This window comes from Dreissena polymorpha, chromosome 16, assembly GCF_020536995.1.
Source record: "Dreissena polymorpha isolate Duluth1 chromosome 16, UMN_Dpol_1.0, whole genome shotgun sequence".
Classification (NCBI taxonomy): domain Eukaryota; kingdom Metazoa; phylum Mollusca; class Bivalvia; order Myida; family Dreissenidae; genus Dreissena; species Dreissena polymorpha.
Window position 1 is genome coordinate 37,771,645 of NC_068370.1, and position 12,500 is coordinate 37,784,144.

The 12,500-nt window shown below is 35.2% G+C and overlaps 2 protein-coding genes and 1 long non-coding RNA gene across 3 annotated transcripts in view; all 3 read left to right on the forward strand.

Moving 5' to 3' along the window:
- LOC127862186 (collagen alpha-4(VI) chain-like) overlaps positions 1-12,500 on the forward strand; it is a 32,547-nt gene that overhangs the window by 9,455 nt on the left and 10,592 nt on the right. Inside the window, exons 2-6 of the mRNA XM_052401193.1 lie at positions 1-3; positions 525-623; positions 1,131-1,250; positions 2,376-2,495; positions 2,675-2,788. The exon at positions 1-3 is cut by the window's left edge and continues 60 nt beyond it. Coding sequence (XP_052257153.1) covers positions 2,698-2,788 — 91 coding nt within the window. The 5' untranslated portion in view covers positions 1-3; positions 525-623; positions 1,131-1,250; positions 2,376-2,495; positions 2,675-2,697. The remainder of the gene's footprint in view (positions 4-524; positions 624-1,130; positions 1,251-2,375; positions 2,496-2,674; positions 2,789-12,500) is intronic.
- Positions 3,411-4,767, forward strand: LOC127862187 (uncharacterized). Its single transcript, XR_008040487.1, has 2 exons — positions 3,411-3,627; positions 3,951-4,767. It is a non-coding gene; the product is annotated as an uncharacterized LOC127862187 (long non-coding RNA).
- LOC127861768 (uncharacterized) lies at positions 10,910-11,740 on the forward strand. Its single transcript, XM_052400448.1, has one exon. The coding sequence runs from the start codon at positions 10,910-10,912 to the stop codon at positions 11,738-11,740; it is 831 nt and encodes a 276-aa protein (XP_052256408.1).

The following is a 12,500-nucleotide window of genomic DNA, read 5'->3' on the forward strand; positions in this document are numbered from 1 at the left end:
CTAGTAAGTAATTTTGTGTGTTTACTGCATAGTTTTGTTTCTTGCATTTTACTTTGTTACGATTGCTTAGTCCAATGTGTAGATCTGTTCGGTCATTATTTCAATATTCTTGCAACAACAATTCGATACTACTCTATTTAGAGTTTATTTACAGCATTGTGTGTTGCGTTGTAGTTCACATACTCACATTTTGTGTCGCGTATTATGCCATGCTTATTATTTTATCCCAGAGATCACACTATTTTTCCCTCATAACTACTGTTGCTCATCAAACTTATATTAAATATAATCATCGATCTATAACATTTGCATAATAAGAATAGAATTGTTAAATCAGTGTTTTATCAATTTTACTTTTCCATTGTAATCGTATTTATATCCTATAATATTCTTTCATTCTTAGATACATGTCTGCAATGTAAGACTGTTTCCCGCATTCAATTCTATACACATTTTCATCATAGTGTCTTAGAGCACAACATTGTTGAAATTAATGAATTTTAAAAAGCAGAATCGCATTTCAGACTGCTGGCACTTGTGCCCCGGCGGCGATTGGAATTGTCCTTACGGTTCGTGCATTTATTGTCCTACTGGTTGGACCGGTCAATACTGCACAGTAATAGGTAAATGGATAATAAATAAAATTAGTTTTCACGCGAACAAAAACCGGATTAAAAAAAAATCTCTTTATTGGTGTTGATTTTCCACAAATGGTATTGCATGGAATAACAAGGTAGACTTGAACATCTCGATGTTATGCTAGGTCTTATAAATGCTACAGATTTTGAGACATGTATTTGCATTTTAACGTTGATACTTTACATATATTTGTAAAATATTTTCATGTTGGTTATTTTGGAAAATAAATACTTATGATAAATTCATTTACTGTGGAATATCAATAACGTTAACATCTTTTGCAATAATGCATTTATGCAATCAAATCTGTGTTTTTGAAACCACGTTCGATAACAAAAACAACAGTGTGATTGAACTTAATATGGAAATATGCGCGTCAGTACAAAATTTGGCTAATGCTATGCCAAGCAGGTATTCTTTGCGAGGGAGGTTACATTCTAATTCTCGTATATATCTTCACCAACATAAAAAAGAGAACACTATTTTTTCAGACTGTGCTTGGTCTGGATATTGTAACGACCGTGGAACTTGTGTGCCAACATCTTCCAATACCGACTATACGTGCAGCAATTGCGCTTCAGGTATGAAAGGAAAGAGCTGCCATCTCGTGGGTAAGTCATACATGTAAGAAGAGTTTTAATTCTTGATAACATAATAAATTTTAATATCGAAGGTACCTTGGACAACTTATTCATAGTTTATACATGTAAAGTGCAAGTGGATTTAAAGGGGCCTTTTCATGTTTTGGTGAATTGACAAAATTACAAAAAATGTTTCAGATACGCAAATTTTGGTTTTAATTATAATTTTTGTAAGGAGACAGTAATACTAAACATTTACCATGCTCTAAAATATTAATTATATGCATCTTTTAAAAGATTTAAAAACCTGGAAATTATAAAGCGTTGCAACGCGAAACGATTGAATATTTTTGAGAGTTCTGCTGTTTTTGTTTTATTTTTTGATACTACGAGGTTTGCTTTTATCAAGTATAAAATACATCAATTATTGAATGAGCACGGATGGCAGAGTGGTCTAAGCGGTAGACTTTTACTCCAGGTGTCAGTGGTTCGAGTCCAGTTGAGGGTGACTTATTTTCTTTCTTTATTTTTATTCTTGCTTTTTACTGGAGCTTGTTAGATCCAATGTTTACATTTATCAATATAAACCTTTTAATGGCATACTTCAATAAATGCCAAAATCTGTGAAAAGGCCCCTTTAACAGCCCAAATCGCAATAATCAAAAGTTTGAGTCCAGTCTGTGGCTCGACTGGTTAATGCAACAATCATGGAAATTGTTACCCAGCATAGAAATTAATTTATTTATTACAAGTGCAGTAATTGTTATGATGGCTGGAAAAGGAAATATTTATTATGTTTGACGGTAAAATAGTAACTTTTTCACCTTTATTCAGTCTAAAGTACCTTATAAACGTCCATTCACATTATAATTTTTAAAACTAGACGATTGAGAGCTTTATTTGATACAGTATTTTGTATTTGATTTGATACTGACTTATTCTGACTTGATTTGATTTGACTTATTTGATACTGTATAAAATTGGGGTTTACAATGAATTTTGAGTTTCAGACGAAATGGAAAACACGTTAATCAGGTTCATAAGAAATGGTTATATTACAAACTTTATTGTTTAGCTTAGATGATGTTTAATAATTAAGACACAACATTTCAGTCACAAGTTGAGGTAATAAATGGATGTTCCTGTTTAATTCAGACTGCAGCAGTAAAGTGTATTGCTACAATGGTGGTACTTGTATGGGCGATGTCAACGGTGGAACAGACTATCGGTGTATCTAAGAGGAGGGATGGATAGGGAAGGACTGCCAATTTATCAGTAAGATTAATATATTCAAATAGCCCGACCGCCAGTGAGCATGGTAGAGAGCTGCTTTCAAGCTCAGATTAAAGAAAAGCAGCTGTCATTTTATGGCATAAGTATGTTCGCTAAGAACATGTAATTATACTAGAAAGAAACTAATTATGTGTATGCAAATACCATAGGTTACGTTTCAGATTGTTCCAGTCCAATCCGCTGCATGAACGAAGGAAAGTGTCATTTACAAAACGGTGGTAAGGAGTTCAACTGTACATGTGCAGATGGATACTTGGGGGACAACTGTCAAATAGGTAAACGATAGTTAACCGATTTGTTGTAAGTTAAGCCGTCTGAAGTACATAGTGACATTGCAAAGGTTGATAATTTAACGGCTTCATTACATTGAGTATGCCGAGTTGTTTAGGAATAATTGAAAGCATTTTCGTCGTCATGCTTTGGTCTCAACTCTATTTATAACCTAACGGAACATTTAATGTGTTACATTTATCGCATCGTAGAGATGGAGTTTCAGTTTCTCCGCATTTTTTAAATAGTCAATTATTTTATTTCAGACATGTGTTCGCCTTACAAAATTGCCGATATAGTGTTTATTATTGACGTCTCGGTAAGTCAAAATGAAACGACCTTTGCCGAACAGAAGAACTTCGTAAAATACTTTATTGCTCAGTTCCCATTTGGTCCAGACCGCTTTCAGTTCAGCTTAGTTTTGTACGCTAGTGAGCCGCATGCTGTATTCCACCTTAACACCACCTATGACAACTACACAATAATAGACGCTGTAGACAATGCTTCAATCCCCGATAATAAACGCGGGGCTACTTTTACCGGAAAAGCATTGGCCTTCGTGAAAGGCAAATATTTGCTACGACCAACGGTGGGCGCGCAGACGTGGACAGATACGTTATTCTTCTGACTGACGGCATGTCAAGCGCATCACTGGACACTGCAAACCAAACAAAGTTGTTGCACTTATCCTATCCAAACGTACGAATTAAAAGCATTGGGTCCGGAGAATTTGTGTTTCACACGGAGCTTCTGGAAATTAGCACCTACCCTCTGAATGTGTTCCCCCTGCATGGTAACGACTCGGTTCGGAGTGTCCAGAAATCAACCATGTATGGATGCGAACGTATGTAGTAGTTTCACTCAAGGCAAAGTCGATGTATTATAAGACTAATCCAAATGCAGCATTAACGTTTAGATATATTTTAATTATATTACTATAAAAAGCGCTGCATTTGGATAATAATACATAAACGTGCCCTGTTATTTATATCCGATTAAACCCACTTCTAACGAAAGTAAACTCTTAATTAATTCATGGACGTACTTTGTTTGTTTCCTTGTTGCAAAATGCAATTGAATATTTCTGGAAATACCAATGGCTTCTTGATGTATGTTTTTATGACTATTTAAAACGCTAGTATATTCACAGCATAGTTTACAATTTAGGATGCACAACAGCCTATTCGGACGTTGTATTGGCCTTTGACGTTTCCTCCTTCAATTATGGTCAACTGGACACAATGCTCAAAACGGCAGAGGTTTTGATCGCAAATCTCCACACGGACGTTAACCAGACCAGGGTCGGTCTGTGCAAATACGAAAGTATTGCCGAGGAAGTTTTTGAGTTCGACGAGTACACGACAAGTAATGAGATGATATCCGTTATGAACAAACATATCATGAAAAGCGAAACATGCATGAAAGATAAACAATGTTCGAGTAGAGATATAAGTTCTTTGTTGCAGGATGTTTTGCGTGAATTTCAGAAGAATTCCGAGAAGTCTAGGCGTAAAGCTGTTGTGATATTTTCCCAATTTATATTTGACAAGGACATTGCTGAACGTGTTGTTCTGGAAATTCAGAATCTGAAAGACAATGGTGTGAGTGTCATTGTAGTTGGAGAAGGACTCGAGGCCAATATTGATAAAATGTTAAAGCTATCAACTACTTCTTTCTTTACATTTATTATTGGGGAAGATTTTAACACCCCCATTGATGCCATTTTAGCACTGATGTCGACACTGGAGTACGACATTTGTTTTGTTCAATAAGAAGAGATAATGTTACTGCTACATATTTATGTTGTAAAAAAATATCAACACATTTGCGTTGAGGCTTAACCATAAACTTAGTTTTGTTTACAATTAATACGTGATAATGTACAGGTGGAATGTTATTTGTATGCATTTTATTTCAGACAATGCCGTTTCATATTTTAATATATATACTTACAAATCTTAATTTGGATAAATATGCTTGTGTCTTTGTCGTTTACTTGTTGTACTTGATGTTCTTCTACACACTCAGCAATTTATATAAGCACATGTATTTCGCAAACGAATCAAAGGTTAAATATGAACAGAATACATGTACATACGTTCTTGATAGGTGTAAACATGGATTTTGTGTTTCTCGTATTCCATATGAATGAAAATTGAAGTTTGAGGTTATAATACTTTACAAAAAACATGACGGTGTGACAAGCTGGATCAATCGTAAGAACACATACTGAAATAAAACTTCATTTCATCATTCAATAATAAAGACACTCATTCAGGCGGCTTATACGTTATTCCACCTGATATTTTGAAAGACTATTTTAGCGCTATAAATTTTTAATGAAAAAGCAGGACAGCTGAAAATGCCGAATGCTGGCCGACAATATTCGAACAGAAAACACCGTCAATATGACTTAAACTTGTAAATAAATCTTCATGATGTCGGAAAAAACTTAAAAAGAAGGGATTTTTTGAGAAGTAAATAAAATAAACAGAATATGAACAGTATAAAAAATGACCCAGTATACTTTCAATAATACTAACTTAAAAAAAAACACAAAAAAACAAAGAACACAGAAGAACAGGAAAAAGTATTCTAAAGATTTAGAAACAATTATAAGTGAGAACGTTTTACTTTATAAAATCCCAAAAGGAGAGCTGCACAAACCTCTCAGATGAAATGTAATGCATTCGTAAACCGTAATAATTCTGTAAGTACCTCCGTATTATAGAATGTATTTTGTCAAAACGAAGAGCGTACCATGAACTTTACATCTTTTTTTTCATAACCATTCGATCATTTTCGTTTTTCTTTTGATTTTGCATCAGTGTATTAAGAAAGCGACGAACTCTTCATCTTGGTGGTTAAGGCCCTATATTGTTAGGATTCGTACTCTATGTCTCAAGAATAACGTAAAATCATGATATCCTTGCATTGTGTGATTTTGTTTTTCAGGATTAGTAGAGACTTTTGTTGGATGTGTGTGTTTGGGGGCGGGGGCAGGGGAAGGGTTGTTGGATATAGCCTCAAACCAACCTAAATGCTCACATCTGATGATCCTAGAATTTTTTTTACAAAGCTTACATGTCTTGACTTAGAAAAAAAAACTGTACAGATGAACATCTGTGCTACCTTTATTTCCAGGGGCGCTTTACAGAACATAAAGGCAATATGTACGCTTCTCTTAAAATGCCAAATTATAATATAGTAAAACAACATCAACAACAAGACCAACACCAGTGTGTATTTAATGCACATTCAAGATTATTAATATGATCGAATGCTTTTTGAGCAATTGACTTTTAAATGGTGCATAGATTGAGTCCGTTATATCACTTCAACTATTGTTTAGTCCGTTTACGCAGATAAAAGACACACGTCAAACCTTGTGTTCGTTATATACTGAATTAATTAATATATCCAGTCAATCTTGTAACCACAGAAGTAACAATTTGTGAACGATTATCGTTCTTGAAATGTCAACTGACCACAAACATAACACACGGGAACACAAGGTATATTATGTAGGAAACTTAGGCTTCACGCATTTTGCAATCCAAAGGCCACTTGAAAAATACACGTGAACTGCATCTCAAATCATTTTTAATCCAGCAGAAACATAACTGTATTTGTAACACTAACATATTATTAACATATAAACATAAATATATAATGATATGGAAAACTAACCACCCGATAGTCACGAAAAACAAGTAGAAACTTAAGGGAAAAGTTACGGAAAAGACATATACACCTGTGAAGAATACTTTTTCATGAAACGACTTACCATATAGCCTCAAGTCGGTTTCTTTATAACAAAATGAACAAAATCGACGGATCTAAGTATGAAAACTGTCATCGCAGTTTTCCTAGAAACGAAATGAAAAAGGACATCTCATGTATCTCGAACGAGAATGCTTCACATCTGCTATACCGATAGAAAATGTTATGTTATGCTGAAGGGAGGCCAAGACGTCCAAATTCATATTCCAAGCGGAATATCTTGACCCTTTGCTACTGACTGTCATTAAGAAAGCTGCTGGCTATAGGGAATAAGGTTGAACTTAATCTAACTACGATAACAGCTCATGATACTTTCAACACTTCAACAAGTGTTGCCAACACTTCGATCATGAACGATTTTCACTGAAATAGCAGCATTCAAATGTAGAGGGGTAATGAGGCAGCCAAACGACTAAGCTGAAAGAAATGTAAACATACAATATATTTCTTATTGAAGCGCTTTTCAATATCTCAGAGCAAATATAGATGGTGCACCTGTTTCAAACTGTTAATAAATGGAAAGGGAAACAGCTTAATGGTACAATAAACTTTTACAAAATAACTAGAATACATTAACCTTATGTATAACGATATATGTTTATGTTTCTTCTTCGCGCTTGCATAGGAGTTCTTGTTTAAACCGAAATGGCATTTTTCTACTTATACTAACTTCAATTACATAAACACTAAAACTTCTACATGTACTTTTCATTTTTGTGATATAAAATGCAACAGAGGGTTTTAACATCTGTGTTTCTATTTATACGCCACTCCCTTTTCCATTAGGAACACTATGTTTTTGTACTTAGAAAAGGTGCTGTTATTAGCGATCAGCATGTTTTGCTTCAATGAGTTATGGCAAAATTTGATATTAGTAAATATTATCAATAAATGCATATCCGAACAAGTGTTTCGGACCCTATTAGAAAGATTTAACGAGACTTAATGCCTGGTGGGGGGGCATGTCCTTACAGATATTGACTGTGTTTAAGTGAGTGTATGTGGATATGATTGATTCTATTGTGTCGCTTTAGCTTTTGTTGTAAGAGAAGGATGTTTATATGTTAGCCAATAAGAAGTTTATGTCTAAATTTTTCGAATGCACCGATTTCACTATACGGTGTTCGTACTTCTCTCGTTTTTATTTCAAGATCATAGACGTCTGAATACATATATGTAGGGAAGACCTTCCACAAATCTCTCGTTTACTTTTAATATATGCTCTTCGAGAACGATTGTATGGTCAAATACCATAATCTCTCAAAATACACAATGTTTAATCATGCTCACAGTAAAATATGACGAAACTCACGATTCTTTGTTGCATAGAGACTATTTTATTCATATAAACATATTTCCAAAAATACATTTTTTAATTCATTGGATTTAGCCCGCTTTAAATAACCCGATCTTTTTAAAACTCATGACCTAACCTTCAAATGTCAATCACATTCCCTACATATGTAAAGGGCATTTCCGCACCCGAGGCTGCACAATGTTAGGTCGAGGAGTGTGTACAAGCATTACGAACTAATGAACTCACGAACGGTGGTACGAAGTTTGAACAATAGCATCAATTTCCAGATATAAGTAATTACTGAGATATGATTAAATGTTGTGTGGTCGTATTGTGTGTCAGCCGGAATACCGGGGTGTAACTTCAATTGTCCGGTATGGTGTCCACCAGCTCAGCTCATATGCGCTGGGAGCAGATATCGAGCCAGAATCGCCAAGGTGAGGAGCGTGTTTTTTTTTATATACACCAATATATTTCTTACAAAAATACCCTACCATGTGTTTGGTTGAGCAAATATCAAATCACTGGAACATGTATATAATATATTAACATCACTAGTTATGTTTCCGACATCATCTAAAACAAATATTTTAAGCAACCTATCAAAAGCCCGAAATAGCACGCTTTAGGTGTATGCTCTTGATAATGATAAAGAGCTTCACGTAATCGGTACAATCTGGTATATAGTTGAATCGCAATGCAGATTTTTATATTGCTTACATTTCGTTAACGGGTATTTTAAGATAACGTTAAAGTAAACATGTGGAGTACAATCTCAATAATCGATAGTTGGGGATTCCCACAAGTTAAAACTATCGAGATATAGAAGAAGGAACTTAAATGTTCAGTAAAGGGTTACAATACTAATATTTTCCGAAATAAAAAGGGGTACCAACAAAGCCTTACCGTTGATGCGGTTATGTGCGTGTCAGTTGTGAAATGAAATTAAGATGCAAAGAGTATTTATGAAAACGGATAGTTGTTTTAACTTTAATGTACAGAATTTCATTTAATAAATATTTATATATGCACGCTTTTATTTTAAATATGGTAACTGTTAATTATAGCCGATTATCAGCCAAAAATACATTACAACCTTATGATTATGCTAATTCTAAGAACAAGTGCAATGACCTTCAATCAAGGACATCATCAGATGATAATGTTTCAGTTGTTATTTAAACAGGTCTGTTTATTATTTTAAACATACTTTAAACGAATTTAGTTAAAAATTTATTTTTTAGCTCGATTGCATTAAAAGCTGTAGGAATATTGAAATGCCGTCGAGTCCGTTTCCTGGGTGGTACTAGGACGCGTCTTAAAGGGAGAACGAAAGAACTCTATCATAGTGGAGATCGAACCCATGACATCACAAACGCTAGGCGTGCACCGTATTCACGACGCAACGGCGAACATTTTGGTTTTAAGATTGGGATGTAGCGGGCTGGCGGACTGTCGTCTTATTACAAGTGGTTACCGACCAATAACTTTATTCTTGATGCAACGCTATATGTAGAAAGCTTGCATGGAGATCTAGCTTGAAACTTGTATCTAGGACGGACAGGTCAAGTCAATGTCAGTGTTATTAAAAACAGGAATAAACAACTTTTTTTCCTGTGGGTTTTAATTGCTTTTGGATATATATATATTGCAATGTACGTTGTGTGAATGAAGCTTACACGAAACATACCTTGGCATTGCAGTAGGGGCCAGTATTGTCAAGGCCAATGCAAAGAAATGAAAACAGAAAACAAGTGGCTTCCGGTTAGTACATACAGTTTGCATTGACTGAGATTGATGAAGATTATGATATAACAAGCTTGCATTAAGACCTAGCATGGCCTTGTTTTTGGGGCATGTAGGGTGAAGGTTAAGGTCCTTGTTCCACACGACAGACAAAATTACTTAAGCTCTATAACTTCAGTTTTATTGGTGAATTGCAACGGCATTATGTTGTGTATGTTTCTTACATAAAGGCCTTGCTTAGGATTGCATTAAGCGTCTGTCAGGTTAAAATGAAGTACTTTATGACGAAAAACGCTTTCCGTTAAATAACTAGAGTTTGGAGAGGTCTATTCTATGAAAGTCGGTGTGTATGTCGTAGGGTGTAAATATAATTGTATAAGATAGATAGTACAGAAGTAGTAAAAGAAATTAAGGTTATTTAGTGTAGGGTATATGTGGTTTTTTAGTTGAATCTAACATAGTTGAATGTAACCTATCTTCCCGCTTTTTCTGCACGAGCACCGCAGAACTCACACAGCCTTGAACAAGGCTGATCGATGTTTATTGCACACTGAATACTATCCATATTTGTAGGCTTTAATTTATAACCTACAGGTAAATAAATACTTTACATATGTCATTGTTATGTTATCTGGATTTAACGTTTTTATCGTATTTTAGATATTTGTTATTTGGTATTTGAGGATTTGTGAAATGTCGCGCTCATCATACCGCCATTTCTATTGATTGTATTTCGTGTATTATTATTGTTATTATTCTAATTCTTCTTCTTCTTCTTCTTCTTATTATATATATATATATATATATATATATATATATATATATATATATATATATATATATATATATATATATATATATATATATATATATATATATATATATATATTATTATTATTATTTACATATTTGTTACAGGGACTTATTCCTATCCAAATCTATCAGACAAAAGATCCACGACTTGTTGTCTATTTATCCGAGAGCGCATAGGCGTAGCTAGGTCGGACGACAATGGCGCCCAACGTGTATCCGACGCAAGGCCGCACCACAGTCTGCGTCTCTTGTGAAAATATCCTCGTCTGCCCCGCTAGAGATGATTTGTATAGACTACCTTAGTCTTGAAAGGTCGAAAGGTGGTTTCGAACATATACTAGTTGTGACTGACCACTTTACAAGATATGCCCAAGCATACCCAACTACAAATCAAACTGCGAGGACAACTGCTCGAGGTTTGTTTGAAAAGTTCATTGTAAATTACGGATTTCCGGAGCGAATTCATAGCGACAAGGGCGCAAACTTTATGTCCACCTTGATAACGGAACTATGTCGTCTCGGAGGTGTCATCCAGTCCCGTACTACCCCATATCATGCTATGGGTAATGGCATGGTAGAACGGTTCAACCAAACCCTGTTGAAGATGCTAGGGACACTGGACGAAGATAAAAAGAGCAACTGGAAAGATCACGTTGGACCAATGGTTCATGCATATAATGCAACAATACATGACAGTACTGGTTATTCACCGTACTATCTGATGTTTGGTCGCCACCCTAGACTGGCAATGGATTCTCTAATTGGTTTGAACACCGACGACATCCATGCGAAGTTTACAAATGAGTATGCACGAAAACTTCGTGAACGCCTTAAAGACGCCTACAAGAAAGCCAAGGATACAGCTACTAAGACAGCAGAGGTTAACAAACGTCTGTACGACCAAAAGGCACACGCAGCGAAAATTGTACCAGGTGATCTTGTATTAGTACGAAACGTCACCGTGCGCGGAAAACACAAGATCTGTTACAAATGGGAAAACGAACCGTACCTTGTTGTGGATAATCTTAACCTGGACATTCCTGTCTATGACGTCCGGAGAGATGATCCACTAGCAAGACGTATTTGCAGGCTCCATCGCAACCTCCTGTTACCACTAGGACTGCCAAACGACAAATCAACAAAGTCGGTTGGGAAGGATATCGTACCAAAGAACAAGAAGTATGTTATTCCTCAACGACGTGGAATGGGAAGTCGAATCGACGATGTTGTTCCATCGGACATACATCCGGTACCACGAAGGTCGGCGAGAAATAGACGTGTGCCGATGTGGCAAACAAGCGGACAATACGAAATGTGAAGAGTAGTAAACGTACAGTGTAAAAATGCACGAGGACACAATATATGTGTTAAAAGTTGGTACAGTCTATCGCTTTTGTGTATAAAGGTGCGTTAGTTTTATTTTATGTATTGTTTCTGGTTATGTGAATTTAAGTTCAGTGTAAATTTCTTACTTCTGTACTTTTGTTACTTAAATGTACTGTATCTGGTAATGTGCATTTTTTTAAAGTTAAAGTGTACATTATAATAGAAATATGTTTATATTTCGTTTATACGCCTATGTAATCATACATGCGTTTGCGACATGTCATTGAGTATATGACATTAACTTGGTTGCGCATAATTTATTCATTCACTGTTTTGTTCTTTTAAACGCGCGTACACATTCGCGTATGTCGCGCGCGTTCGTCTTACAATTGTTGTAAAATGTCGGGACGTCATTTTTTAAAGAGGGGGGAATATGTCGTAGGGTGTAAATATAATTGTATTAGATAGATTGTACAGAAGTAGTAAAAGAAATTAAGGTTATTTAGTGTAGGGTATATGTGGTTTTTTAGTTGAATCTAACATAGTTGAATGTAACCTATCTTCCCGCTTTTTCTGCACGAGCACCGCAGAACTCACACAGCATTGAACAAGGCTGATCGATGTTTATTGCACACTGAATACTATCCATATTTGTAGGCTTTAATTTATAACCTACAGGTAAATACAATACTTTACATATGTCATTGTTATGTTATCTGGATTTAACGTTTTAATCGTATTTAAGATATTTG